This window comes from Lathamus discolor, chromosome 3 (assembly GCF_037157495.1).
Source record: "Lathamus discolor isolate bLatDis1 chromosome 3, bLatDis1.hap1, whole genome shotgun sequence".
Taxonomy (NCBI): Eukaryota; Metazoa; Chordata; class Aves; order Psittaciformes; family Psittacidae; genus Lathamus; species Lathamus discolor.
Window position 1 is genome coordinate 1,536,270 of NC_088886.1, and position 27,932 is coordinate 1,564,201.

A 27,932-nucleotide genomic window follows, 5' to 3' on the forward strand; every position below is an offset into this window, starting at 1 on the left:
TACCTGTGTACAGTACATACGTTTTCATCTAGAAGGTTGTAAGTTAAGTGAGTACCTTTCTTGTCTTTACCCAGAAGGACAAGTTTGGGTGGGTACAAGGGAGTCTCTGGCATGGAGGGACGGAGTTCCCCTATCCTCATCTCGGTGGGAGGATGTCCAAAGGCTTCCTGGGGAATAGAATAACGCAGAGTAAACACAGGAACCAGAATCCACCGCAAGGAGCAAACATTTCACAGCCTTCTTTTCATCAACGTCACAGCACACCAAAGCCCCACTGCCCGGGTCGTGTCCAATCATGCTGGTTCGTCAGCTGAACATTCTAGTCAGTCCTGCAGGAATACATGGGAGAATCCTGGTGCTGAGCTCGTTCTGAAAACGGGGACAAACCAGATGGAACTTGCGAGATACATCAAGGCCATGTAAACATTTCGGATGGGGGAAAGGGCACGGAAGTGCAAGCTGCCAGTAGGAATGAACAAAAATTCACAGCAAACAACTTATCTCAGGAGTAAGCATCCTCATTCATTTATGCGTGGCACAACTCCTGCCACGGATGCAGCTGGCCCTGCAGCAATATTTAATTAAAATGACCTGTCTCTAAAGAGTCTTTTTTACTAAATTAAAATCACTCAGATCTCATCAGCTTCTCATTGGCAGTTCAGCAAACCTGCACCTCCAACGGCTGCCCTGCACAACCGTTGCGCTGGTCTAGCCAGCAACAGGATATACACTGAAAATAACAAGTTCAGAAGTGGAAGGGAAGTGAGATGTACCGTTAGATATTTTAAATGAGGACATTTAAATTGGGCTCATGGGATAACTAGGAGGGAATGAAGGAACAAAGAGGGAATCCATGGCATTTCTGATCCTGGCATTGTTCAGAAATGAGGAAGATGCTGACCTGAAGATTGCTGTCTTGGGGACACAGGGTGGGAATGGCACCTATTGGAGGAACAATACTGGTAACCCTGCCCTCGGGATGGAATGGATGGAAAGGGAGCCCAAGAAGGAACAGAATGGGAAATGCAGTCTGTGGGTGTCAGTGGAATGGAAAGGGAATGGTGGAGACGGGCAGGGCAACACCAGGAACTAGTATTGATGCAGCCAAGATCCTTGTGGGAAGGGGTAGGAGAAACATGCATCTGCCCAGGAGTGAGAGCTGAGATTTCATAAAGGGATGGAAGTTGGAGAAGGAGAGGATCTAGTAAATGAAAGTAAGTCTTGGAGAGATATAAGGAGAAAATCAATAGTTAGCAGTATAAATGAGGAAGGAAAAGGCTAGGAGAAATATATTTGGGAGGGAACTTGCACTTATAGAGACACTATGAGGGCCTCTGTACCCTGACATTTTGTGGTTAAAGGTACTCCAGCGATTTTGCAGAGTGAAGTCAAAAAAGGAAAGAGAAACAGTTTAAAATGGAGTACCAAACTCCAAACCACATCACTAAAATGTAAAATGCTACAATATGTGTAAATTTACTCGCTTTACTCTGCGGGAGAAAACTTTCAGAGGTCTAGTCTCCATTAACCACAGATGTTTCAATCCTTCTGTATTTGGTGTTCTACTGGACATAGCGCAACACCAAACCAGGTACCTTTACAGCCCGTGTAATGAACCTTCTCAGTGCTAACATTTAAGCAACTATAGAGCCATACTGATTCTTAAAATGTCTTGTAAAGTCTTATTCAAGACTTTAAACTGCTTTCACATGCAGAGATCCCGTGGTGTGTATGGTATTTCTTGCACGGTAATAGTGGTGTACATACAACTTAGAGCTACCAATAGTGCAACATTCTTCCAGTGCAGCCCAACCATCTCCTAGTGCAGTCTAACAAAGTGATGCAAACCCATTTTTGAGGAATACAGAAGTGCACAGCATTCACAGTGGGGAATTCTGGCCTCTGAAGCACGGTGCATGGTAATTCTCTTGCTGTACCTCGGAGTTTTTTGTGTGCTCTTCTTCCTCCTTCCCGACTGGGATTTCCAGAGTCGATCTATGAGTGTTGTCTGTATCAGACAGGTCACCCTTTTGGGATTCTTTGGTTTCTCTATCTTGAACCTAGAACCCCAATATTGTACCATGAAACTTCTGAAAGTTATAACTTAAAATAAAACTACTTGCTGTGAGACAGGAAGAGCCAGCAGTTCCATTTGTGACAGCGATGAACAGGTTTTTAATTCAGGTGCAAGATCTTATGTAGTTTTCTATGTTATACTCTTAGGTTTTCTCTTCTTTTTAGCCCCTCCTCCAGCTATTCCACCAAAAATCAACACACTTTTGAAAGGACTAGTCTGGAGTTTGTGAATATTCCATGAAAGTGAAATACATTGTAAAAAACCAAATCATATTCCATTAGTTCTACTGTGTTTAAGAGGACATTTTTTCTTACATGCTCAAGAACAAAAAGGTCACTAATAGGAGAAAGAAAAGTATTATTAATAGGACCAATTGCAAGAACAAAGGGAAGAGATAAATGCAATTGTGTTGTGTCAGAACTTATTCATCAGGACTAACCAGGAAAGATATAGGTAGAGGACAGAAAAATATGGTGAGCTGTTCCCCAAGAGAAAATACATGGTAAAAACCATTAAAGTAACCGGGAAAGAGAAATATCACCTATTATTCATGCTGACAACACTAGAACACCAAATTATAATGTGGAGAAATGGGATTCTTGAAATAATTTAACTCTTGGCGTCTGCTTGCAAAGAATATGAAGACTTGGAGCAGAGCAGATGGGGGCTCTGGGCAGGCACAGCACACACAAGGCCCAGGAATGTGGGACCATTAATGATGGGTCTGTTCCAGAGGAACAACTAAATACATGTAGAGGGCTGGCAGCACTTCTGAACTGGAGGAGGCCAGGTCAGTCTGAAGAATGACTAGAAAGAACTGGAGGAGCAAAGAAATACGTAGATTAAGGCAAACATTACCTGGTCCAGATTTTAATGAAAGAATAAAGGAGATCACAGGAAGTGTAGGAACAAACACAACCAGAAGCTACCAGAACATCCCCAGACACACGGGCTTCTTTCCTGACAGTCACTGTTAGTGGTGTGGCTTTGTAACAAAGCCTCACTGAGCTGCCTACGTTACAGCCTCAGCACAGAAAGCAGCAGTGCTTGCACCTCTCAGCCCTGCAGGTCAGTGGCTTCAAAGTCCCACTGAACAGTCTTCTCCCGACAACATCACAAAGTGAATGCTCTCTGAAGCTCAGCATGTGAAAGGCAGGCACAGCGCTGGGTATGCTGCTGTGCAAGCTAGCAATTATCAGACTGAGGTAAATAAAACTCAGTCCTCAATCCAGGAATGCAGAGAATTACCCCAAAATCCAGGATTATCCCAGAAGAAAGCAGAAGGGAGGATCTTCCACTTGCTCCTCAATCTCTCCCACTCTCTGGCTGCAGTGGCAGCTTCCAGAAAGGCCACTTTCAGTAGCCGTTAGATCTGAAGGTTCTCCCAAACGGGATGTTAATATAAGACATAACTGAACTGGTGTCAGGAAAACTTCCGAATGTGAATATGGAATTTGAAAGTGTGAGAATGAAGAAACCCTACCTTTCCTACCTGCAGAGGCGACACAGCAGCCAGCACAACATTACAGCACTGATGCAGCAAGCTCCCAGCGTTTCAGCTCCAGCAGCAATCTCAGACACATGACAGAGCTTCGAAAGGAGACATAATTACATGAGGAACAGGCTGGGCAGAGGTAGTTTTGGAGTTCCCATAGTGAACACAGATATAGCAGATCCTGGAAAAAAGTCATCCTGGAAAAAAGCTGCAGGTAGGACACAGTGATTGTTCCTGCCGCGTGCCTTTGCCTTGCAGGCAGATGGACTACAAGCAGCTGGAGGAATGCACACGTTGACCTTGCCTATCCAGGTGATCAGAAATACAGCCAAGGTGAGGCACCCAGGAACTCGCCAGAATTACCCATCCCCAAAGAAACCGAAGTTAGAGATCCCCAGTTTACAGAGGTGCAGTTTAGACTGAAAATTCCCATTTCCAGTAGTTCAGTCTCATCTGGGTAAGCCTGTTAGCTGACACGGCCAGGATTCTGCAAAGACAAACTGCAGAGCTTCATAAAGAGAGCTCATCCAACCAGTCATCAGTCATGTACTGCAGAGGACCTTCCAACATCACCCTCAGTCACGAACCACGGAGAGGCTCTTGGCCAGCTCTCTACGTGGGCTTCACTGTGAGGACAGAAGTCTCAGCACTGCCCTGAGTTGCAACACTTTGATTTGTGAATTGCAGTCTCTCATCTGCGGAGGAAACAAGCTTCTGCTGCTCTCTGTCTTGATGGAGCTGCATCCAGCTGTATACATCTTGTGCCCATGCTCTGTGTGTACAAGTGCACAGATGCCATGCCCAGACACCTCCTGCATCCTCATGCAGAGCAATAGCCTCATGGGGTCAAGAAATCTCTTTCAGGGAAGGCAGCCGTACCTTGGAGACAGCCCTGAATAATGCCCCTCCAATCCAGACACTGAAATAAGGTCAGGCAGAAGTCAAAGTAACTGAAAATGGACTTAAAGACATTTGACATCCTATCTGAAGGAAGGTCTCCTGTGAACCAGACCTCCAGATGAAGAAATCATTACCTACTTCCTCCTCTGACAAGGGCATAACCTCAGTAAAGAGCTTTAGTGCTGTGGAGCAACCCAAGCTGCTATAATGAGGATATTTCTGACTCCTGGTAAAATACAGGCAATTCTGCTGCACAGAGCTCATCAAGACATGGGCTTAAAGCAGGTACAAGCCAAAACTGTAGCACATATTCCTCTCCCAACCAGGAGAGCCTGTCATTGCGCTTCTCATTAGTGGAAAACAGCTCCCAAGGTAGCCACATGGACTGAATCGAGTGAAGCCAGGTATCCCAGGGGGAACGAACCCCACAGCCCAAAGCCACGCAGTGACAAGGTCAGCAGTTAGAAAGATCAAGGTCTGATGCTAACTGAGATGAGGTGAAGGTCTCCGAAGATCCCATACAGCTCAGGCCGTATTCTTCTAGCTCCTACCACTAGGATCTGCATTGGATCACTTCAAGAGTAACAGTCTCTCCTTTTTACACAGTATTAGTAAGCCTGTTTGGAATTAACACAGAGGATGGAATGCTGTAGGCTGGACTAGGAAGAGGTTTGTTTGATCCAAAGCTGAGAGTTATATAGCAGTATTTCCAGTTTATTTCTCAATCCATACATCTCAAGAATACCAAAACTACAAAGATCTTGATTGAAACCTGATTTGAGGTATTTCTCATTGTTTCTCATGGGATGGCTACACAACACATTGAGTTATCCCAGGCTCTCTTTGGTCCAAAATGCACATCTTGCAACATGAAAGACATCAGGACATCCATTCTTAGGACAATGAAGATGTTTATTTTAATACATGATTACTTAAATTGTTTGCTCATTAGAACTGCAGGTGGAGGATGATAAAGGGGGTTTGAAATGCAGCTTCTTACTCATTTCAAACGCTTCCTTTACTTATTTAGAGACAGTTTTGTGAAGAGATGTGTAAATTAATTGCAAGGAAAACCAAAAGTGATCAGAAAAGAAACCAGCTTTGGCCTCTGAGAATGAAAAGTGAGCAGTGCACCTGAAAACAAATTACCTTGTTATTAGAAACTGTCTTCAGCCTAAATCTACATCAGAACACACCTGCAATTTCAAACTGTATTTAACTCGAGGCTTGAGATCATGTCTCCTAATTATCTGCAAAGCGAATGGAGCTTAATTATGTTTTATTTAACGTGTTATAACTGAAATCATGCTAATATTATTCACAAAATCATTCACCTTTTCTCCAGCTTCTCATACCTCCTCTTTATCCTCATGCAGGAAGCCGAAGAGAGCAAAATGTATGCAGCATCCTGCTTTACAGCCACAACATCTTCCCAATGCCATTACTTGTGTGAATGAGAAGAACACTTTTTTCTCTTCTTTAGTTGAAGAGGTAGTTGTGTAACTAATCCAGATGGTCCTAGAGGTCCCTTCTATGTGTTCTATGATACTAGTCTTGACTGAGTACCAGGGATATTAAAATCTTAATAAAGTTCCACCATCTTCACTATTACAATATCAGAAGATGAAAAGATACATCTTCACTTATCTGCTGGCAATAGTTGCCATAGTTGCCCATGGTAGGAATTTCAGTAGGAAATGGCAATCACATTATTTAATTGCACTTCAGGAGTTACTGCAGCCTCTTCAGCAATTCAACTGCTTTTATAGAATGCTTTCTGTGATGCCCATGAACATTCCCAGGAAAACCAGACGGGACTATCTTCCTGTTGCAAAAGTGAATGCATTGTTGTCAAAGAATGAAATGTAAGAAGGAAATTTGCCTTCGTCCTTTTCTGTGTTAGAAAACAGCCTGTATAACACAAGCATCTCACAGTAACTATAATATTTTATGGTGTTCCTGCAATTTCCTTGCTCCTTACACCTCCATAACAGGGGTTTCACTGGGCTCTGTGCACACACAAGACACTTCAGTGGCTCAGTAACGTTTTAGTTTAACAATCGAACATCCAGTTGAACTGTACCAAACATTCAGTTTAGGCTGTAGTAAAGCAGTGCAGCCACCTCCTTCTGAAACCAGACACAAGACCAAACACCTGATGTCTTTGTCAGATAACACTGATCCAGATTCCACAAAGATAATATGTTCACAGCAGGCATAATTCAAACCTGCAGAAAGCTATTAAGAATATCCAAGTTCAAAAGTTACATGATGCGAAATCAATTGCATGTATTCAGCAACAACAGCAGAACGTGCCGACGCTCACACCACAGGTCATAATCTGGCTCAAAGGCCAGATTTACACAGTAAGAAAGGATTTAAAGAGTCAAAAGGAATAATGGTGGAATTTAAGATTTCAAATTTTGGTAAAACATGAATGATTTTAGTTTGAAGGACTAATCAAAACTGTGCCTAGATTTGGAGAAAGTCTTCTGAAGCCATCTTGAAGAGAAAACTCATGATTTTGGTCTGCTTGGGTTTTTTCCTCGGAAATGCAGTGTAAATGAAACACAGGGCACTGACAGAGCAGTTACAGCAACTGCTGAATGTGTAACAACAGCCAATCCATGTTAAGGCTATGGGGAACTGAGGGAGAAAGACTCCTGCACACACAACTAGCCAGAGCCAGGGATATTTCAAGGACAACGAGTTCAGCATAATGTGTAACTAACAGAGGAGTGACAAGTTAATGTGATCATTTCTTTTCCTCATTTCCTTCTTTTCACCATGAAGACTTCATCAAGATTTTCAAGGTGTTCTTGTAGACCTGCCAGAGCTTTTAAACTACCAGTGCGTGCTGCCAGGGTAAGATTCCCCTTTGCTACGAACTGTGCCTGCACAGAGCAAGTCATTAGTGTGAACCTTAATGAGTAGGTGCCCTCTGAGATGAAGCTTCAGCTGTTTGTAGGCAGCTTTGCACAAGACTGCAGCATTCAGGAATTCACCTTTCAGTGACTGCGTTCATGTTAGAAATGAAGATGTTGTTACTACACACACTGGCAAACATACCAAGGGCTATATTCTGCAACCTCTTTTAAGTCCCCTCCGTGCAGGGGAAACCTGATCTAAAGCTCCCTGCAGCTGAAGCAGCGCTCCTGCTGACTCCATTCACTTGCGACAAGGTCCTTGGTCATCTATCCATTAACACAGTGTGAATAGAAGCAGCAGAACCTAATAGCATCGGGAGGTCAGATGGAACAAACTGATTTGCCAGCAACATATCTGACACAGAAATGCACTTGCTGAAGTCTGAGATGTAAATCATGATCAGGCCCATTCTCCTCCTAATCCGCAAGTCATATCGCTACAGTTTAGGAGTGTGCTCATATGTATCAGCAGCTAAATTCAGATCTAAGTAGATTTAAACCCCAAAATTCAATCTGATAAACTCAGGAGTTTTGGGAAAACCAGAGACTGGATATAAAACCAAATTATAAGTCACAGAATGCAACTAGGAGCTCTTAGGCATGAAGTTCACAGCAGATGCAGCATATCACTGGAGGGAGTTATGTGAGAACCTCATTTTGAACTCTGGAGAGGAACAACGATCCTTTTACATTACCTCCACTGAAATCTCCTTTGGTGCCATGGGCCACTTGTGCTCATACTTGTCTTTCACAGTTTGGTCACTGTTGGCGGTTGGTGCTGCGTTCTCAGGCCGTACTCCATGGCTTGTTTTGCCCACCAGATTTTGAACTGATTTTACCATATTCTTTAAATCCTCCGGGTATGGAGTGGGATAACGTTTTAGATTTATTTCAACCTGAACATTCATAAAAAGAATTAAAGCACAAATACAAAATGAAAACAGCATGCAAACGAAAACCATGGTTACAGTACTATGGCTAAGTGCAAATCCCTCGAATCTTTAACTATCTCTGTGAGGTAATGTGCTACAAACAGCTATCTTCATGGAGGTTTTGTACCGAAGTTTGCTCCCAGTTACACTATGTCAACCTGTAATGGAATTTCAGTGACACAAAATAATGGATGGGAATGATTCCCTATAAGCCCATCTTGTGCCCTGTGGGAGTATTGTAGTTGAATTCTACACTTTGCTTGAGAGTACTGACATATCAAACCACACCTCTGAAAAACAGCACTGGTGTAAATGCAGAATCAATTATAACTGTGTTCGGTGTTCTGGATTCATCTGAATTATCTACGGAGGGTGAGAGCAGACTCTTATCTACCGGGAGCTATTTGCTCTTTGTTGTACATACATGCACTCAAGTGTGTCTTACTCTTTTCTCATACAAGAAAACAGACTCAAACCATGACAGAAAAGTCACCCAAATGGTACTCTGAGTGACTGACAGACCTACAGATTTGCCAGAAAGCTCCACATTTAAGTCTATAATTTTTATCACTCAGAAGTAGAGAAACATCATATTCCCCAAGTGCAAAGCGGTGCTAATTTGAAGACAACTACAAAATCTCAGGGCTGAGTGAAGGGGGAGGAGCAGCTGAGAAGGCCCATGGGTATCATCACCCCATCACCTGCGAAGACATCACACTGCCAGCAAATTGCTCCGAGGAGATGGTGCGGCAAATGCCCACATCAGCAGCGATCCAAGCAGGAAAGATGACATACATGATGCTGAGCTCCCCGTACACCTCCTGCGCTATGGACCTATTTTGTCTGCTGAACGTCATCACACCCCATCATGAGAAGAGATGCTGAGGAAACTGAAGTGTACATCCAAACAAAGCATTACCTCAGCAAGGCTGCCTGGGCTGTGCGGAGAGTGGGGGGACCTATAGGTCTGTCCTCGATCCCTACCACAGATGCTTCCCTCTCAGCACAGGGCCCTGTGCTCCTCAAGAGCATCTTCTGCCCTCCCCACTGCAAACCTGTCCTATCTCCACCACCTTTGTCCAAGCTATGAAAGATGGTTGTGGCTTCACGTGGGATTTACAGGGGAACCAGAAAGCCCACCCTGTGGAGCAGCAAGGCTGAGCACATTGAGCAGCCACCACACACTGTCAGCTGAAACAGAGCTGGTGTTGGGCTCACTGCTCTCCGAGCGCCTGAATGTGGGGTGGAAACGCAATAAAACCCTTAAATGGGGTAAACTTCCAGCTCCCAGTGCACGTCAGGATAACTGCTCCCAGTTATGAGGCTGTGAAATTTGAAATCACCCCACATTTACCATGGGATAAGTACTGGGAAGTGTTTACTGCAAAGAAGCTTTTGCCTCATTGTGTATGTAAGAGAAGCCAAGGGAGCTTACTTTTGATAGCTCACTGTTATAGCTGCTGGAATTTAAATTCCTAAAGAGCAGGAAAAAATGCAATTTGGGATTCCAATGAGCATGGGCTGTTCATAGGAAGAGTTTGGAAGCAAAAGCATGATCGATCTGGAAAATAAAACTGTATGGAATACTAGCGTACGATTCTGAACCACAACCAAATAAACAGTACAGAGAATTGATTCTGACATGACTTTAACACAAAATGTCACAATGTATGACTGTGATGCCATATGTCGAGAAGGAATTTCAACAGAAAATAATAAATTAAGTCTGTAAAGTGTTACTAAAGCCCCGGTTGATTTACGGTTGAAAGAAATCGTGTTTCCACATGGCCTAATGAGGCAACTGCTTTTTCCCAGGGTTAGGACTGTGATTTAAGGGTAAGGTCTGCAGACAGAGCCAGCTAAAAGCCAAGCCACAGGGCAAGTTCTCACTTGTACTAGGCAAGGAAGAATTAACAGAAAGGTTTTCCTGAGATAGACAAGTCACAGGCAGGGATTTCAGCAAGAGTTTTGTATCACTGCATTAATATTAAACAGCGAATGTTTCACATGGCAGCGGTGGAAGGGGATAGCCACTGAATGCAGATATTTTGATCAGTGATTTAGACTTATTAGAGGAAATCTGTACTCCCTGTCGACACAGCTCTCGCATGTTTAATGCTACATCAAAAGGAGCATGACCCTGAAAGAGAATTTTCAAGTTCAAAATTCTTGATGGAAGAAGCTACTGAGCAATTTCAGTTACCAAATAAATCTGCTTTAACCTACAGCTGGCTGAGAGTTGAGTTTCAGCTAGGGAAGATCAAAAGTGAAAACTATGCATGCTATAAAACACCGATGTCTGTGGTTACTGCCTAGTGACAGCTTAAATTAACCTTCAAATTCGTCCCATAAAGGTCAGGTAAAACTGCTAAGAACATACATGTTAAAACCTCCCTTTGCCCTATGGCCACACTGGGATGGTTTGCAACACACTGAGACCTCAGAAGGTTCCAGCAATTACCTCTACACACAGGCCAATGGACAGCTTGGTCAACTCCTTACAACACCCTCATGCTCATTTGTATCTAGGGCTGTCTTGGGTTCAGCAGTAGCAGTCATTTTTCTCCTCAGTAGCTGGTGCAGTGCTGTGGTTTTGACTTTCAGCCTGGGAACAGCGCTGATAACACCGATGGTTTTAGCTGCTGCTCAGGAATGTTTGGTCTGACCAAGGACTTTGTGAGCCTCCTGCTCTGTCAGGGAGGAGGGGAAACCAGGAGGAAGCAGAGACAGGACACCTGAGCCAAACTGACCAAAGGGGGATTCCATACCACAGCACGGCATGGCCAGTATAGAAACTGGGGGCAGCTACCCCAAAGGGTTAGATCACTGCTCGGGTCAGGCTGGGTATGGGTTGGCGGGTGGTGAACGGTTGTATTCTCTCCCCTTGTTATTTCCCTTATTATTATCATTGGTGGCAGCAGCAGTGATTTGCGTTATACCTTAGTTACTGGGCTGCTCTTATCTCAACCCGCGGCAGTCACATTCTTTCGGTTCTCCTCCCCATCCCTCCGGGAGCAGCAGGGAGGAAGGGGGGAATGAGTGAGGGCTGCGTGGCTGAGTTGCCGGCTGGGTTAAACCATGACAAGAGCTGAAGTGACACTACTGGGAAAGAGTGTGGACACACCGGAAGGATGCAAATAAACATTTCTACCTTATTAATAATAAGTGATTTTGAGGTCATTTTTTCATGGCTTGGGCAAAAAGGCTCTTTTCCATGATAGGGAAAATCCCCCCCACACCTCCAGTGGGAAATCCTTCCACAGCCTGGCAAGATTTCCCAGGTTTGAACAGTATTAGGTCTCTGCTTACAGTTTTTACACACTGCAGGTATTTCTGGGCACCTGGTGTACACACAGTGAGGTACCAGAGAAGACAGAAGCTCTCTTCAAGGTACACAGACAGAAAATATCTGACCAGCTCCTAGCTCCCTACTTAGCTTTCCATTTAATAATTCTGCTCCATCTAAGCAATCAGTACAGCATCAGCTGCAGAGTTTAGTGGTTTGAACTGAGGAGAAGACATTAGGATCATTATCCAAGGCCAGGTTAGATGGGGTTCCTGCTCTAGTGGAAGGTGTTCCTGCCCTTGGTAGGGGGTTGGAACTGGATGAGCTTTAAGCTCCCTTCCAACCCAAACCATTCCATGATTCTCTGATTTTGGAGGAGAGGAACATTGGATTTTATGTGGCAATAGAAGAATCTCATCCAGAAACAGACTCACGTTCTACAACATTGGTTTATGCCCACTCCCTATGGATGAGAGGGAGAACAGATAAGAATCACCATTACCAGAGCATCCATTGCATCCCCAACAGCTCCAGGGCCTGGGATCACGCCACACAGAGACATCTGCTCACAGCATGGGCACAGGCCAGCTATTCTTGCTAAATCCCGTTCCTAGGAAACCTGGAAGCGTGGTGCTGCACCTCTGCTTCCCTGCTCTCCATGCAGCAGATGGCAGCATTTGAACTGACGCAGGGGAACAGCTCAGTGCATGAAGGAGTTATTTATTCTACAAGAACAGTTTACTCAGAGGAAACATTTGTTTCAGCCATTCATAGTGCTCTGAAACATATTAAACTCCAAATGTCTAAGTGACGTAATTCATACATTACATTCCAATATTTAAACTAAGACTAGCAAATACCATACCATACAATTAAACTCTTCTATCATCCTACAAAGATTCCCAGATGCTGTTTTCCTTATATGACCTATAAACCTGCAATTCATCTGGGGTACAATTTCAGTTTAATCCCTTTATTGTGAGGCAAAGGTTGTGTCGGGCTTCATTCTCTGCTTTATTAAAGCAGCAGAGTCTGTTATCCCTGGTTACAAGAGTTGGATGAAAATTCCTTGACTGGGAAAAATACTAAAAAGGAAAAAACCAAGATTTCCAAGAAGATCTAAACGGGATGTTAAGCAACCGTTAACAATGATATCGCTAATTTTAAAAGGAAAATACGATTTAAACCTCCTCACAGGATTTTTGTCCCTGGCAATACATTTGGTGTTGGGTATCTTCCCACAGGTAAAAATGTGCAGTGTTTGATTTGGGGTAATTCCTTCATATTACTCAAGAAGTGGAAATTTTCATGCCATGTACATGTAGCTGGTCCTGACAATGTCCTTCTGACAAGGTTTATATGTATGGACTCTACTGAGAACTCTGGAATGACACCGATTTCAGATAACTGGAGGAGGATGTTCATGTTTCGGTCTTCCTTTTTGGTAGGTTACAAACCTGACGAGAGAGACCCTCTCCACTGCACATTCCTGTGTACCCCTGCGTAGATCTCATTAACTTTGAAAGGAACATGGAATCCCGTGTGTGATCTGATTCTTTCTCAGGAACCAGGTGGCGGGACAGGAATTCCAAGTCTCCCAACACTCTGTGTGATTCTTGTCTTCGTGACAAAACACCCTGCGCAGCACGAACCCGACATGAGGGCTGTGGGCCTGAGCTGACGTGTGGAAGCGAAGTGTTGCTGTCTAGACAGCAATAGCAAAAGCAGAATTGGTGGTGTGAACTTTAGGGAGAACAGACATGCTATTCTTCCTCAATCGCTGTACTTCAAACACGGTGACGAGTACTTTCTAGGTATTTAGAACTCAAAACCAGCTCAATCCAAGATCTGCAGCTTGGACCCTGTCCATACTATGTGAATTCCAGAATAAATCGAATGGAACTTACCTTAACTTTCCCTGCATTTTCCTCCTCTTCCTTTTTTTCTTCAAATTCAAAGGCAACAGTCATACGTTGCTGTCTCTGCTCCTCCCATAAAGTAGGGTTAAAACTATCACTGTCTGACTGGAAATCTACAGTTAAATTGCAAAGAGCCATTAGTGCACCCAGCAGAAGACTGGAAATGATCTAACAGACATGTTCTTAGTTGATCCTGTCATGGTGGGTTATAGGTTTAGAACTGCTGAGGGGGGAAGCGAGAGTAGTAACCCACAACCCATTACAAACAGTGCTTAAGCTTTAAAGTGAAGTGAGAGTGATGGGGAGCAACAGGGTTTTGATGCAGGTCTGGAGTGGAGGGATGTATGAAAGCTCCTTCAGATGGGTCCAGTGTCCCCGCAGGTTGAGCCTGCTCTGACCACGCGCCCATCTGCATGGCAGCAAGGCATATCTTAGCATTCCTGGCCCATGCACCCTCAATTCCCAAGTTCAGACTGTTCTTACAAAGCCGTTCTGCTGACAGTATAGAAGTGTTTAGGAAAATGTAAATCTGATGGGCTGAGAATAAAGGATTTGTAAACAGGGTTCCTTTGGGTATGACAAAACACACACTGGTGTGTGTGCACCACCAGCTTTGTGTGTCGGAAGAGACACGCACACACAGAACCAGGTCTGAAACCCCTTCTTTTCCCTCCCTCTGTTCTTTCCTCCACTATGTGCACAAGCTCTGCTCCTGCCTCTGTGGGCAGAGCTGATGGCATTTTACCTTCATCGCTGCGGGGTTGCTGGGGAAACATGTAGTTAGTCAGCACTCGCTGCTTTGTTTCAGGGTGAGCCTCAGTTTGCAGTGGAATGAGAGCCTTGGACTGCACAGAAAGGCAAAACAGAACTGTTAATTCACAGCATGTGTGTGGAGGAGATTTAGCATTCGATAAATAGAAAATACAAGATTAACTACAATTCTAGATGAAGACAAACTTCTCTGTGGACTAAACCAAGTATCACTTTGGTGGAAAAGCCTCATCTCCCATTCCTCACTTCTGCAATTCCTACCAGGATCAACAGAATAACCCCATCTATCAGAAATACTGACTGCACATTCAGTCATTCCATGGAGGAAGCTGAAGGCCCAGTGGAGCAGAGCTGCAGCTACACAGTTACAACACCCACTCTGCGGCTGTGGTCTATTTAAAGCTAGGGCTAACGAGGAGAAGATTCAGACAGTTATTAGTTCATCTGAGGGTAAAACTGGTGCAAGATACTGGAGAACTTACATGGAGGCACTCTGACTATTCAGATGTTACTGCTGTGTCTTGCTTCAAGTGATGCAAGGGGCTTTGGACAAGGGGGAATGGCTTGAACCTGCCCGAGGGGAGACTGAGCTGAGCTCTTAGGCAGAAGCTCTTCCCTGTGAGGGTGCTGAGGCGCTGGCACAGGGTGCCCAGAGAAGCTGTGGCTGCCCCATCCCTGGCAGTGCTCAAGGCCAGGTTGGACACAGGGGCTTGGAGCAAGCTGCTCCAGTGGAAGGGGTCCCTGCCCGTGGTGGGGGTTGGAAATGGATGAGCTTTGAGGTCCCTTCCAACCCAAACCACTCTGGGATTCTGTGTTTTTCTATTATCCCTCCACTAAATCTCCCCTCCCTTCAGCTTTAGCATTTTTTGCTTAGCTATAGAATTAAGGAGCAGTGCAGTAAGCAGCACCAATGTAAATGTACTGACTGCCATGCTCTTGGCTTTGCTGTGATGTGAGGGCCCGGCTGAATGGTGCGCCCTGGCCAGGAGTCAGCAGGAATGTCATCTGATGTCTGGACAATGCAACCTCCCCATCTGCTGGGCTCTGCTTCCATGAGGGCTTTTTCATGTGGATAAAAGGATGGACTCATTTTTGGTAGCATGACAATTGGCCCCTGAAGAATTAACCTCACCAACTGCAGCTAAAGAGGTGTAATATCTGACTATGAGCATTATTGCAAAGTGGGAACAATGAGATTATAGAACTGTATTGAGATTATTAAAACCTGTTAGGTAATATCAAACATGTCTTTGTGCAAATGTTTTTTTTTTTCTCCATTTAGGGTTAAATTATAGAGCTGCAAAATCATTCTATCCATCAGTCCTGAGAGGGTCGGGACTTGTTTCAGTGCTGAGATGCTGGTTGAACTGTTTCATTTCTCAGTGTTGCATAAGCTCCATCATTTGTTTTATAATAGAATCCAAAGAACACATAGCTGGGAAGCCAATCCTTTTGGAACAAAGAAAGGCAAACTTAAATGTAAAAGGAACTTAAATGAGAGTTTTCTCCAAAACAAGCCTCAGAGTTCTGGTGCATCTTTTACATATTTAAACTCCCATTGACTTTAATGGAGTTTAAAGTATGCAGCAATGGGAGCGTGGACGGGGAAAGGGAAAAGGCAGATGACAAGAAGAGAGGCACAGATGGAGCAAAGGATGGAAAGTTTGATAATAAATTCTTACCTCTTGAATTTCTATTTACAAAAGGTTCTCTTGTACTTTTGGCCTTAGAGAAGCTTAGCTAAATGCAAGTGATAAATCGTGCAAAGGTGATCTCTTCAAGTTAATAAATGGCAGCCAGAGGAATCTAGACCTTGATATGAAAGCATAAAGCTGGACTGGGAGCAAATACTTGGAAAATTCTCCTACAATCCTGTATTAAATTACAGGTTTCATCTCCAGCCCTGGCTAAGACCCCGAGTTAATGAAGGAAATACGAGTACCCAAAGTCATTACCTGGTTGTCAGAGAGCCACAAAGCTGCAAGTTCTTTGAGCTTTGTAAAAGTGAAGGGTAAATTCTTCAGCCTGTGAACGATAATATTGGAACCACGTGAATCCATTTGCACTATGGTTTCTTTCAAAGCTCTGTACGCAGCACGTTTATCTTGACCATGCTGAGATTGCTCTGATTTCATCTCTTTATATTCGCTCGCTTTTTAAGAAAATACAATTGATTATTCAAGGCCTTCCAGATTTGGAATTCAAAACTACTGACATCGTACCCTAAGAGTGTTAAGGAGATACCAGTATCTTGCCTTGGCTATAAGGTAACCAAAGTTACAGCTTCTAATGCAGGAAAGTCTTGGTCCCAGGGAGACTTAGAGGAAAGACCTGTCAGTTTTCAGGTATCAGAAATCCTTTCATTGGACATTTACATTTTGGAACAGAAATACTCTGAACTTATTGAAAATTCCTTTCTGCAGAAATGTTAGGGAAATGATTAAAATACTATAAATATTCAGAGTGAACCTAAATGCCAAAATTAAATGAAGCAGGGGAAAAAAAATAACATTTTAGTTATACATGTAAATGCATTTCCTAAGAGTGATCTGAATGTAGGAGTGGGGACAGGATGAATAAATCCTCGTGGAAGCTTCACTCAGGTTTTCCCCACTAATTCTGAACATGTTCTTTTTACTTCTTGGTCTGTACCAACACGAGAGTGTCCTGACTGCACACTGACACTGACCCATCTTAGTGCTAGGGATAGTGAAGGAGCGGGAGGACTGCAGGAAGAAATGGACTGACCAGAGGACCGCCTACAAAGACAAAAGCTAAATGTGGTTTAACAGCAAGAAAAGAGGAAAAGCTCTTTACTGAGAGTCAGACACCCCATGCTATGGAAAGAGAAGCTCTTACAGAGATGTTCACTCACACCTCAGATAAGGGCGGCATCATGCTGCCCCACGTGCAGGGCATTCTCATCATAATCCATTGCCATCTCCCATCAAATCACCAACACCACTCCTGCAGCCTTCTGCGCATTAAAACCTCCCCATACTTTTGGGACATAAGCACCTCATGAGCCTTTACGCCACTGCCTCTCTGCAGTGCTTTGAAACTGTGCCCATTATGGAATTTGTAAGTGTATTTTTGCCACAAAGTCGTTCCCTCTGAAGATAGTGTTATTTCAGTGTTATTGCTGCGGAACAGTGCATTATGGACACTCTCTACATACTAAGGTTACAAGTTTAAGCTTTAATAGTTAACATAATGATTCTTGAATAGTGTTTAACCATGTGTTTAACCATGTGCTTAATGCAGAGCTTTTTTCTGCGTAAAAAGAGAAGAACTTTGGCTTTTCAATTGAAACTGTTATTTCTATACGTTTAGGATTCAGTATCAGCAACAGAAGTTCCAAAACTCAACAGAAGCCTCTGTCTGTGGATGTTACTGGTGGTGGTTTAATGCACTCAAGCTGAGAAGTGTATACCAAAGGAAGAAGCCAAGCTGGTGAGCTTGCTCCAGAAATGGTGTGGCAAGGGGATCTCCAAGCTGGTTTTCCATTTCCATACTCAAACAAAACACAGAATTAGTTATTTTTAATTCTTCTTTGTCAGTAAGCGTAGATACCCCTTTTTAAACACCTGAAAAGGCCAGATTTTAAGGAGTCCTTAAAGGAAGAAATCCCCAAATAGAGCTCAAAGAATGAGGGCGCCCAAAATCATGGGTGGTTTTGGAAATTCTCAACCAAGACAAGCCTCGGCCTCTTTGTCTAACTGCAATTTGGTTTTGAGAACTAAGACTGCTTCATAAATCATGTACTGTAGGAACATCTCACCCTCATCTGTACTGCCAGTGCTCATGAAAGCACTCTGACCTTCACCAACAAATGAATTACCAAGTGATTTCATGCTCTACCCAGGGTCAAAACAAGGCCCATGATAACTGGCACATCGCATTAGTTTAACCATGAAAGGGAAATACATCAATGTTTTTCCAGCTTCATCAGTCAAAACAAGGATATACCACAGCTATAGAGGATCTCAAACATTAGTTCTGCATGGACGTAGGTTGATTGCTTCTACATCCTCTAGGCCAGATCCTACTTGCTATAAATCAGCATAACCTGCTGATTCCAAAGAGCTAGCTCACATCATCCTCAGTAAAGGATTTGGCCTCCTCTGAAGAGAGACATGTTCATCAGTAACTGAAAAAAGCAATTAATCTGCACTGCTTCCATTGCTCTTGCACATACCTGTAGTCAGTAGAGAGGAAAAAAACTTTCTGGCTGTGCTGTTCAACAGAGAGAATTTCTTTTGTGCTGAGATGCTGAAACTTTTCACTAGACAGCTTGGACAATCACATATGTCATTATTTTTATCAATCTATGGGAAAGTATATTCACACAACTAAATGAAACTCTAATTGGTGCAGAGATAGCTAATCAAGAAGATAGCCAAATCAAACTGACTTAGAAATCAAAGGCAAACTAGACTGCACCAAACTGACTTGCTCTGACTATGACTGGTATTTTATTCAGCCTGAATAAAAGACTTTTGCATGGGGCCATTTCTCTGCCGGAAGCAGGCAGGATGAGGAACAGGATGGGCAGAAACATGGTCACAGAGCCTACACCCTGCCTTCAGGCATCAGCCCAATGGTGTCCTGAAACATAAAGTCTGTGGGAAAACAGTATCTCTGATTGTTCAGGACAATGGCACCAGTTCCAACTGGTGCCTGCTGGGTGTGCTCCCTTGCATGAGCAACAGTTCCATTCCTCTGCAACGTTTTCATCACTAATAACTTCAGTTTGCAATCTCTTACGCTGGTTTGTAAAGAGAGCTGAAAATGTGATAGCCAAATTAAAGGAAACTCCGAGTGCTGTAGAGATCACCTGTGTGCCCCATCCCTGGCAGTGCTCAAGGCCAGGTTGCACAGGGCTTGGAGCAAGCTGCTCCAGTGGAAGGGGTCCCTGCCCGTGGCAGAGGGCTGGAACTGGATAAGTTTAAGGCCCCTTCCAACCCAAACCAGTCTGGGATTCCATGATTCGTACTAATTCGGTTAAACTACAGGTTAAATCACATATGCTATTGGTAAATGTAAAAGTTTTAAAGTTACCAATAAAAACACTTCTTTTAAGGTAAACCCCGATGCACCAACTGATTTTGCAGGGAAACAACTGTCCCCAGTAACAGTCTGGAAACAACTGAGATGCCAATGCTCATTTATAGTGTTCAATCATCACATAGAATATGTTTTCTTATGAGAAAAAAAAGGAGAAGAAATTTGCCCTGAAGTTCCTCAGGTGAATAAAACCAAACCCACGCCAGCACACTTTTTGACATGACACCCCTAAACGTTAAACCACTGTATCATATGACTTCACAACCTCAGGGAAGCTCCACATCAGCATGTAACACTGGTCTGGAGTGAGGACTTACGTATAATTCCATCATCAATCTCAGATTACACCTTCCGCATAATTTGTTAAATTCTTAAGGGTTAGAGACTTTAAAAATATTATTCATGGGGCACAAGCAAAGGAAAGAAAATGTCATTGATGGTGCGTAAATATAGAAACCATCAAATGTTGGTATTTGATGGGACTCATGGGGCAAAGGTGGTCTTGGCTGTTACTGGAGCCTCCTGACTGACATAACTTGAACTTCTCTTTCCGGATAATAATTATTTTTCTCATAGTTTTCAAAATAACCCACTACATATTTGCACCAGGTACTACATTTTTGTTATGTCCTAAGTAACCCAGCTCAGAGGACGGGAAAGGTTTCCCCTGATTATTACTCTGAGTAACATAAATGTACAAAGAGCTTATGGGAAATACCTTCTAGATTCATCGATGCACATATCATACTTCAGTGACATTCAGAAAGACTTTTTAATAATAACCCAAACATGGGAAATTCATGTCCAAACATGCTGAAAACTGATCATTACAAGCAGCATCACCAGTCAGTCAGTGAAGCCCAGAGACATTTGTGTTTGTGACAGTCCTCCAAGGGAGCTCTCAGCAAATTGGTAATAACAGGGTTTTCAGAGTGGGGAAGTTTGAAAGAGCATGATTTATATTAACCCATCAACACACTGTTCATAAAACCACTGTGGATATACATGGCCAGCAGTAACTACCTCTTTGGCAATGAGCAATACTGTACAATTAAACATCTAGCCAGAAAAAGAAGAGGTACACCAGGGAATAGCCTTGTTTTGAACGGGTCATGTCATCTTAGGACCTTTTTTAGTCTAACTTCTGTGGGTGAGATTCAGAGCAGCAACTGAGTTCTGACCCCAGGACAGAAGCAGTGCAAACACAGAAAGGTGATGATTCTTTGAGCTCTTCTTTAAGCACAATCTAAAACTAAAAGAAAGGTTACTTACCAGTAACCGATGCTCTTTGAGAAGTGTAGCCCAAATGTACATTCTAACAATTCTACCTCTCAATCACAGGACTCATACCTGGAAGGACTCTGAGGAGAGAGGAGAAGCAGATGGAAGACAAATGTATATGTGGACTACACATTGTGAAGAACACCGGTTACTGGTAAGACATCGTTTTTCTTTGAATGAATCCCATGTGTACTCTTAACAGTGACTGAATCCAAGCAGCTACCCCCAGGGACTCATTACGTGCTGGAGGTCTTGGTATCTTTTGTACAAGCAGTAACTGCACAACTACTTATCAAATGCTGCATCGGTTCTTGAAGCACTGCAGGTAGTGTTATGGCTGGCAAAGGCCAGGATGAACCTCCAGGTAACTGCATTGCAAGTACCTGGAGCCAAAACTTCCCTCACTGCAGAAGGTGAAGCTCCCCAAGCTCTGGGTGCTTGCACACTAACCCTCCTTAGGCTCTACCTTCAGCAAGTCAGGATTTAACCCATCACTGCCTTTTAGTGTGTAGAGACAACAGAATATTGCATTTCCCAGAGATGAAAAGGGTCGAAAAGGTTTGGACCTGTAAAGATCAAAGGAGAAAGGACTCCCAGCTATGGAGATGGGAAGTATAGATACAGCCTTAGAGTGTATGGCATGGGAAAGAAAAGCTGGGGTCTATTTCCCTGGTTAAAATGGAATTCTAATGTGAATGTTTGAAGAATGTCCTGCAATTAAATCAGCTTCTGGTCAATTACAGTAGCAAGGTCCATCTTACAGTGATGGGGGCCTTCAGGAGATATTGAACACGAGCGAAAGTCTGTAGTAGCCGAAACCATCGTCCATCCAGGCTACTAGCAGAGTCACGAGGATAAAGACAATGGCATAAGAGGCTAATGGATACACAAATGCACCATTCATGATCACAGCTGTACACACGAGAGGTGAAATCTGGCATGTGATGAAGCAGATGACCCTGAGGTATCATTCACTGGAATGGACCTCCAGTGGCTAGATCCCCAAAGACGGTGTTCCCTTTGTGAAACTACACATCCGTAACATGAGTCTGTTCCCTCTGTGAGATAAATAATGTGCAAAGATGCCAAGGAGCCCATCACCATGGGGTGAAGCACATGCACTGGCCCCCTGGCTCTAGAACTGCCTTTCTGTTCTGCTTGTGTGTCTGTCTCCTCTTCCAAGGGCTCCAAGGGGTATCCAGGAGAAGAGCTGGGGTGCTCTACCTCCTCTGTCACAGGTGAAGCAGGAAGAGCAGAGGGGCAAAACTGGTGCAGTGATATGGAAAGGTTCCTAGCAACAAGCAGAGGCCAAGTATGCTCCTTATTAGCAAGGACATGTGGACTCATTCAAAGAAAGAATGGATATTGCCTTAATGTTGGTATGAATGGGAAAATGGGAAACCAGAAAAGCAAAACCAATGTAAAACCCCAGCATTAAGATGGTATCTGAACTTTGTCCAAAGCCTTTGGTGCCAAAACGTTGGAACTTTGATTTCATTAAAATGGGGACGCTCATAACAGCAGCATTATCACAATGTCCCAGCAGGGCAACATTTAACCTCAGCCAGAGCGGGTATCGACAAAGAGTAAAAACTTACTCCCCAAACCCCTAGAGAAAGGTACATGACACAATTCACACAGGTTTAAAGGCTGAAGGCCTACATTCTGAGTTAGCTCCTATCTCTCCTAGCCTAGACTCTGCTCTCCCGCTAGTTATTCAATGCTTAGATCTCACTGTGCAGCTTTTCAGGTTGCCTTGAGAGAACAGCTTCTCGCACCAACAGGCAAAGGTCCTGTTCTCATGTTTGCCAGGCTCAATGGTGAGGAACTCAACCACAGAGTGTCATAAAATGAACACAACAAGAAGAATGATCGTTTCTTCCTTTTTCAGTGAGATAAATCAGCTCAGTGATGTGTCCAGTGAGCCCTGTGCAAGTGTAAGGGCAGACGCAGGGCTACCAGCCAGCACTGAAGGGTGGGTGGGAAGGACAGCAGCCGACTCCACCCCATGGAATATCACATCATCAGGATGCTGGCCCTGGTAATTACCTTCCTCCACAATGGAAATCCCAATCCTCTCTTAGACCCGGACAGCTGGGGACAAAGGAAGATGGAGCAGGGTTGCTGCTGTGGTGGCATCCATCTGTCAGGCCAGCTTGGTTGGCAGCCCTGCCTGGTACTACCACCTCCAGTGCCTCATCCCAGCAGTAAACCACCTCCTCCCTCTCTCAATTACACACGAAGACATGAGCCTGAAATCAGCAGCTGGCCTGGCTTGAAAGTTACTTGGCCAAAAACAAAGAAAAAAAAAAAAAGAATGCAAACCAAAAAACCACACAATTTTTCTGCTTCCTCAACACAAACTCATGGCACAACTACAGGTTTGTAAAGAGGCCAGAGTGATCCAGGACAGGTTGGATTAATGTGCCAGGAAACGCACCCTGCAGTGCTACTTCTTAAAGTCCCCCAAGACACCAAACCAGCGTTGTCCTATTGCCTTCCCACTCCTACATCCACCCTGTGCCTCCTCCTATGTGCTGGCCATGCAGCCGCAAAGTGGACCAACCCCCTGGAACTTCATCGTATTTGTGATAGCCTCCACTCATCTGTATCACGCACACATTCGAGATCGCTGTACAGCTCAACAGGAACACAGCAGGACAGGACAGGTACCTGGGTGCAGAACAGTCAAGGGAAGCCACAATGACTATGCTGGCACCAGCCTGAGAGACACTAAAGGCTATAGAGATAAAAGCACAAACCTACACTGCTGTGAGGATAGAGCGATGGGACAGTGCTCCCTGGCCCTGAGGAAGCACTGGGATCTGAAACCCAAAATCAATGACCCCAGGTTTGATTCTGGCATTTGGACAGTTTCGACACAAACTAAAGTTTAACTTTGTGTTCTGGTCCATACCTCATGCATTTTATGTTACACAATTGCAACGCTGAAAACCATCAAAGAGAATGAAGCAAATAATTTTAAACCAATATATTACAGGGATTTCTACATCACTTCATTTATATTTTATGCTTAAATTTCAGCAGTGAAACTGCTGACAGAACATAGACACAGATGAGGGAAGTCCTTCCCCTCGTTTTTACTGAGTATGGATGACAATACTGGAAACAAAATGGCATTTGCACATCCTATGTTGCGCTACTGAGCAAACCTGTGTTTCTGTGGTTATAATGAAAATTAAAGTATCCTTAGAACATACACGTGTATAAACTTTAAGGAAAAGTCTGATCTGTGACACAGGGTGGGGGTCAAGAAAGGCTCACTTAAGGATTCCATTCCTCAGGAATAGCATGTGAACAGGAACAGAAGAACCTGGGGTTTGACAAAACCTTTGCTGAAGGGAATACAAAGTTTTCTTTTGCTTTCAGCAGAGGCAGGATAACAGGATAACACACCAGTGCACCTGCATTTAATGAGTCCCTATGCACCAGCTTGTCACAGTGTTTTAATCATTAGATATTACAAAGTTGTATACAATTTTGGAGCCAAATATCACACTTCCACATGGAAACAGCAGGAGATAAAAGAAGTAAACAGGCTTTAATCTGTTAAAACACACCGAAACCCAGATCTTGGCTCCATTCAAGTTTGGCAGTGGAACTAAGACCAAACCACACAGATTAAAGAAAATAAATCAAGGTTTCTTTCCTTATAGTTTAAGTAAAGTAATCCTAAATATAATTTTTATATTAGTAAAGTCTTACAGTGGCTTAGAAGAATTATGTGAACTGTACCTGTTATCACTCAGATTTAACACTCGCAGCTTCTGCATCTGCCCAATTTCATCAGGGAGGAATTCCAGCTTGTTGGAGCGCAGAGACATCACCGTCACATTTTTACAGCTCCCGATCTAGAGGGGTGGAAAACCAAAGATATCAGGATACCTGCTGTGGCAAAATTCATCATCACTACATTTTGATGTTGGGAGGTGACCAGAAATACAGAAAATAGAGGATCTAGTCTTAAAGCAGCGTCCTCCCTTTGCCAGTAACATCAGGGAAACGCCAGGGCTCCCTGCACTACCCTGAGGGACACTCTCACCTTTACATGAATTTACCAATTCTTTTACTATTTCACTGTTGAGTATGTAAGAGTACTGCGTGTCTAAGTATGTACTGAGTAGGTAAGAACATGCTTCTTCCACACTGTGCAGAAGCAATTGCTTGAAGAGATATTTTGTCTGAGTAGCGATGAAATCTTGGCCCTACCACAAACCCTTCAAGGTGTAAATTAAACAGAATCAGCTTCTCACTTCTCTGGGCAGCTCAGGAAGGAAATTCTCATCCACAGCCAATGTCCTCAGGTTGTGAAGGTAGCCGATGGTGGAAGGTAGAGACTCCAACTCGTTACAGCTGCAGTCAAATTCTTCTAATAAAGACAAACTGAAATTGGAAATACACTTGTTAGATGCTGTACAAGGACCAGATAACAAAAATGAACAAACTAGAACCTCTGAAAGTTGCAAAGCATAGAATCACAGAATCACAGAATCACAGAATCCCAAGGGTTGGAAGGGACCTCAAAAGATCATCTAGTCCAACCCCCCTGCAAGAGCAGGGTAACCTACAGTACATCACACAGGAACTTGTCCAGGCGGGCCTTGAATATCTCCAGTGTAGGAGACTCCACAACCCCCCTGGGCAACCTGTTCCAGTGCTCCAGCATCACACTGTTACAGACACCATGCCCTGAAGAAGGAATGCTTCGTGCAGATTTCCCTATGAGTCTATAATAACGTGATTTTAGGGACACTTTTCATCAATCTTATCCAATGAGGCAGTTGAGCACTTGGTTTCCTCACATCATCATTCTTACTTTCTGTAGTGAGGGTGTTTTTCAGCTACTTCAAACAGTGACCAAGGCAATTCTTACTAAGCAGAAGAATCAAACCAAAAAGTTTATCATCTTAACATCAGAAACACACAACATGTAAAGCAATAGCACTGGTGAGAGCAAAGGAAAGGGACACAGGAATTACCTGCAGGGTACATTCAATCGGAGGCACCTAACGTCACAGAATCATGGAATCAGCCGGGTTGGAAAAGCCCTTTAAGCTCACCCAGTCCAACCATTCCCCAGCGCTGGCAAGGCCACCCCTGCCCCATGGCACTGAGGCCTCGTCTCCACGGTGTGTGAGCACTTGCAGGGCCGGTGCCTGCAGCCCTGCCCTGGGCAGCCTGTTCCAATGCCTGAGCACCTCTGGGGCAGGAATTGTTCCTCAGCTCCATCTGAACCTGCCCTGGTGCAGCTTGAGGCCGGTTCCTCTTGTCCCATGCCTTGTGCCCTGGGAGCAGAGATCAGGCACCTACTGCAACCACCAGCATAAACAGCCATATCACTCTTACATTACAGTTACAGCTGAATCCCTTATAGCAAAGACTAATTTCAGCTACTACTTAAAATATCAAATCTCTTTAAAGTGCTTGTTGTTTCTAAGGACAACAGCTACTATTACATTATGAATATTCTCAGCCAAGATCAGTGACAGCTGTTTGTTTATTTGGGCTTTTTGCTTTTAAGGGAGTTAAACGGGGAGAAAATTAGGCATAGCTGTGCAGTCTATGTATGCATCATCTCCAAAGTGATACTGGGCTATTTCAGGTCATCCTAATACAGATCCGTGGTGACAAAAAAGATGAACTGGCATCTAAATGCAGTGAAGTATCTCAGCCTCTTGTAGATGGACATGGCTTTTGTCTCAGCATGTGCCTCTTTTACATGCTGAGAGCTGGCTAGAAAGTGCTCTTGAAAGGGTATCTGATGGCAAGGACTGAAACAAAGCAGACCAAAGACATCCTCAGACACTCAAGTTCAAAAATCTCCATTTTGGTCTTGTATCCCTTTCCCTAGATTGTATCTCCTGTATTCTGTCAAACTGGGAAAAGAAAGAGGTCTGACCTGACAATCAGAACTTGAACTTGCCCATCCACTGCTGCTCTGGTATGGAACAGACCCCAGCAGAACTTCGCAGCCCTTCAGGACCCTGTCCTACCAGGCACTCAGCCCCTGGGATGCTCTGGGGGCTTGCTTTTCCCAGGAGACAAAAGGTATCAGGCAACACTTAACTTTGAGGATTAAGAGTCAACAGTTTGCCCTTTGCTAATACAAATAGCACAAACAGAAATATATATATGCAATACCTGTTATAGAACCATGGAATGGTTTGTGTTGAAGGGACCCTAAAGCTCCTCCAGCTCCAACCCCTGCCACGGGCAGGGACCCCTTCCACTGGAGCAGCTTGCTCCAAGCCCCTGTGTCCAACCTGGCCTTGAGCACTGCCAGGGATGGGGCAGCCACAGCTTCTCTGGGCACCCTGTGCCAGCGCCTCAGCACCCTCACAGGGAACAGCTTCTGCCTAAGAGCTCATCTCCATCTCCCCTCTTTAAGTCTGAATTCGTGCCCCCTTGTCCTGTCACTATAGTCCCTGATGACGAGATCTGTTATATATTCACTCTATATATGCACATATATATGAAATACAGACATATTCCATATATATTCTGACCATACACACACACATATAAATACTCTGAATATCTTAAAAACTTAGTCTGGATATAAAATTTCTTCAAATGAATGCTGCACCGCTTCTTCAGCTCACAGAATACATGTTTGGTGGCCCACCACAAGTGCCATCATTCCTTGCTTCTGCCCCTGTTTTTCTGCTCCACATACACTGCCGTTTTTCTTTCAAGTGCTGTAATTAATAGTAAGGCTAAATGGCCAGCAACTATTTCTTCCCCAGTGTTTGTCACCCCCCTGTGCACTGACAATGGGACTCCATGCCCAAAAGATTGTCTGGGATTTTTCCAAATGTTTTGGTAGATCTGATGCGAAGTTCACCTTTGCTCAGTCAGATTCCGATGGGTCGCAGCCGCAGGGCAGGGCCTTCGCTGCATCTCTAATTTACCTTTATTCCAGTTTCTTGATTTAGAAAAAGGACTTTCAGCCTTCGAACTTTTGGAAACAGGAAAGCAGAAGTAGGTTTTCCTAGCAGGGAATTCTCAGAACTCGCCTCTAATTGCTGTATTTCAATAGGCTGAAAAGCCACAGTGCTTAGTGAAAGAGATCATGGAACACATCCAAGAGCTCTGCCAGGTTTTGGTTTTAGCTTTTCTTTAATACAGCTTTCTACCCACCACAGTTTATTTCAATGCAGATACAAAACAATTCCAGTAAAGGCAAAAGTCCATCACGTTTACCTACTTCATACAGAATGTGTGCTCGACAGGGGGAAGTCCAGCTGGAAAGCTTG

General features: G+C 43.9%; 1 protein-coding gene across 6 annotated transcripts in view; it reads right to left on the reverse strand.

Annotated features, from left to right (window-relative positions):
• LRRC7 (leucine rich repeat containing 7) overlaps positions 1-27,932 on the reverse strand; it is a 164,789-nt gene that overhangs the window by 21,202 nt on the left and 115,655 nt on the right. For 3 of the 6 annotated variants that reach the window (XM_065673046.1, XM_065673044.1, XM_065673048.1), the window contains exons 11-18: positions 24,930-25,059; positions 24,412-24,527; positions 16,263-16,332; positions 14,282-14,381; positions 13,525-13,649; positions 8,095-8,295; positions 1,938-2,060; positions 56-167 (exon numbers count right to left, since the gene is read on the reverse strand). In XM_065673046.1, coding sequence (XP_065529118.1) covers positions 56-167; positions 1,938-2,060; positions 8,095-8,295; positions 13,525-13,649; positions 14,282-14,381; positions 16,263-16,332; positions 24,412-24,527; positions 24,930-25,059 — 977 coding nt within the window. The remainder of the gene's footprint in view (positions 1-55; positions 168-1,937; positions 2,061-8,094; positions 8,296-13,524; positions 13,650-14,281; positions 14,382-16,262; positions 16,333-24,411; positions 24,528-24,929; positions 25,060-27,932) is intronic. The other 3 variants (XM_065673047.1, XM_065673049.1, XM_065673045.1) reach the window with 1 other exon arrangement.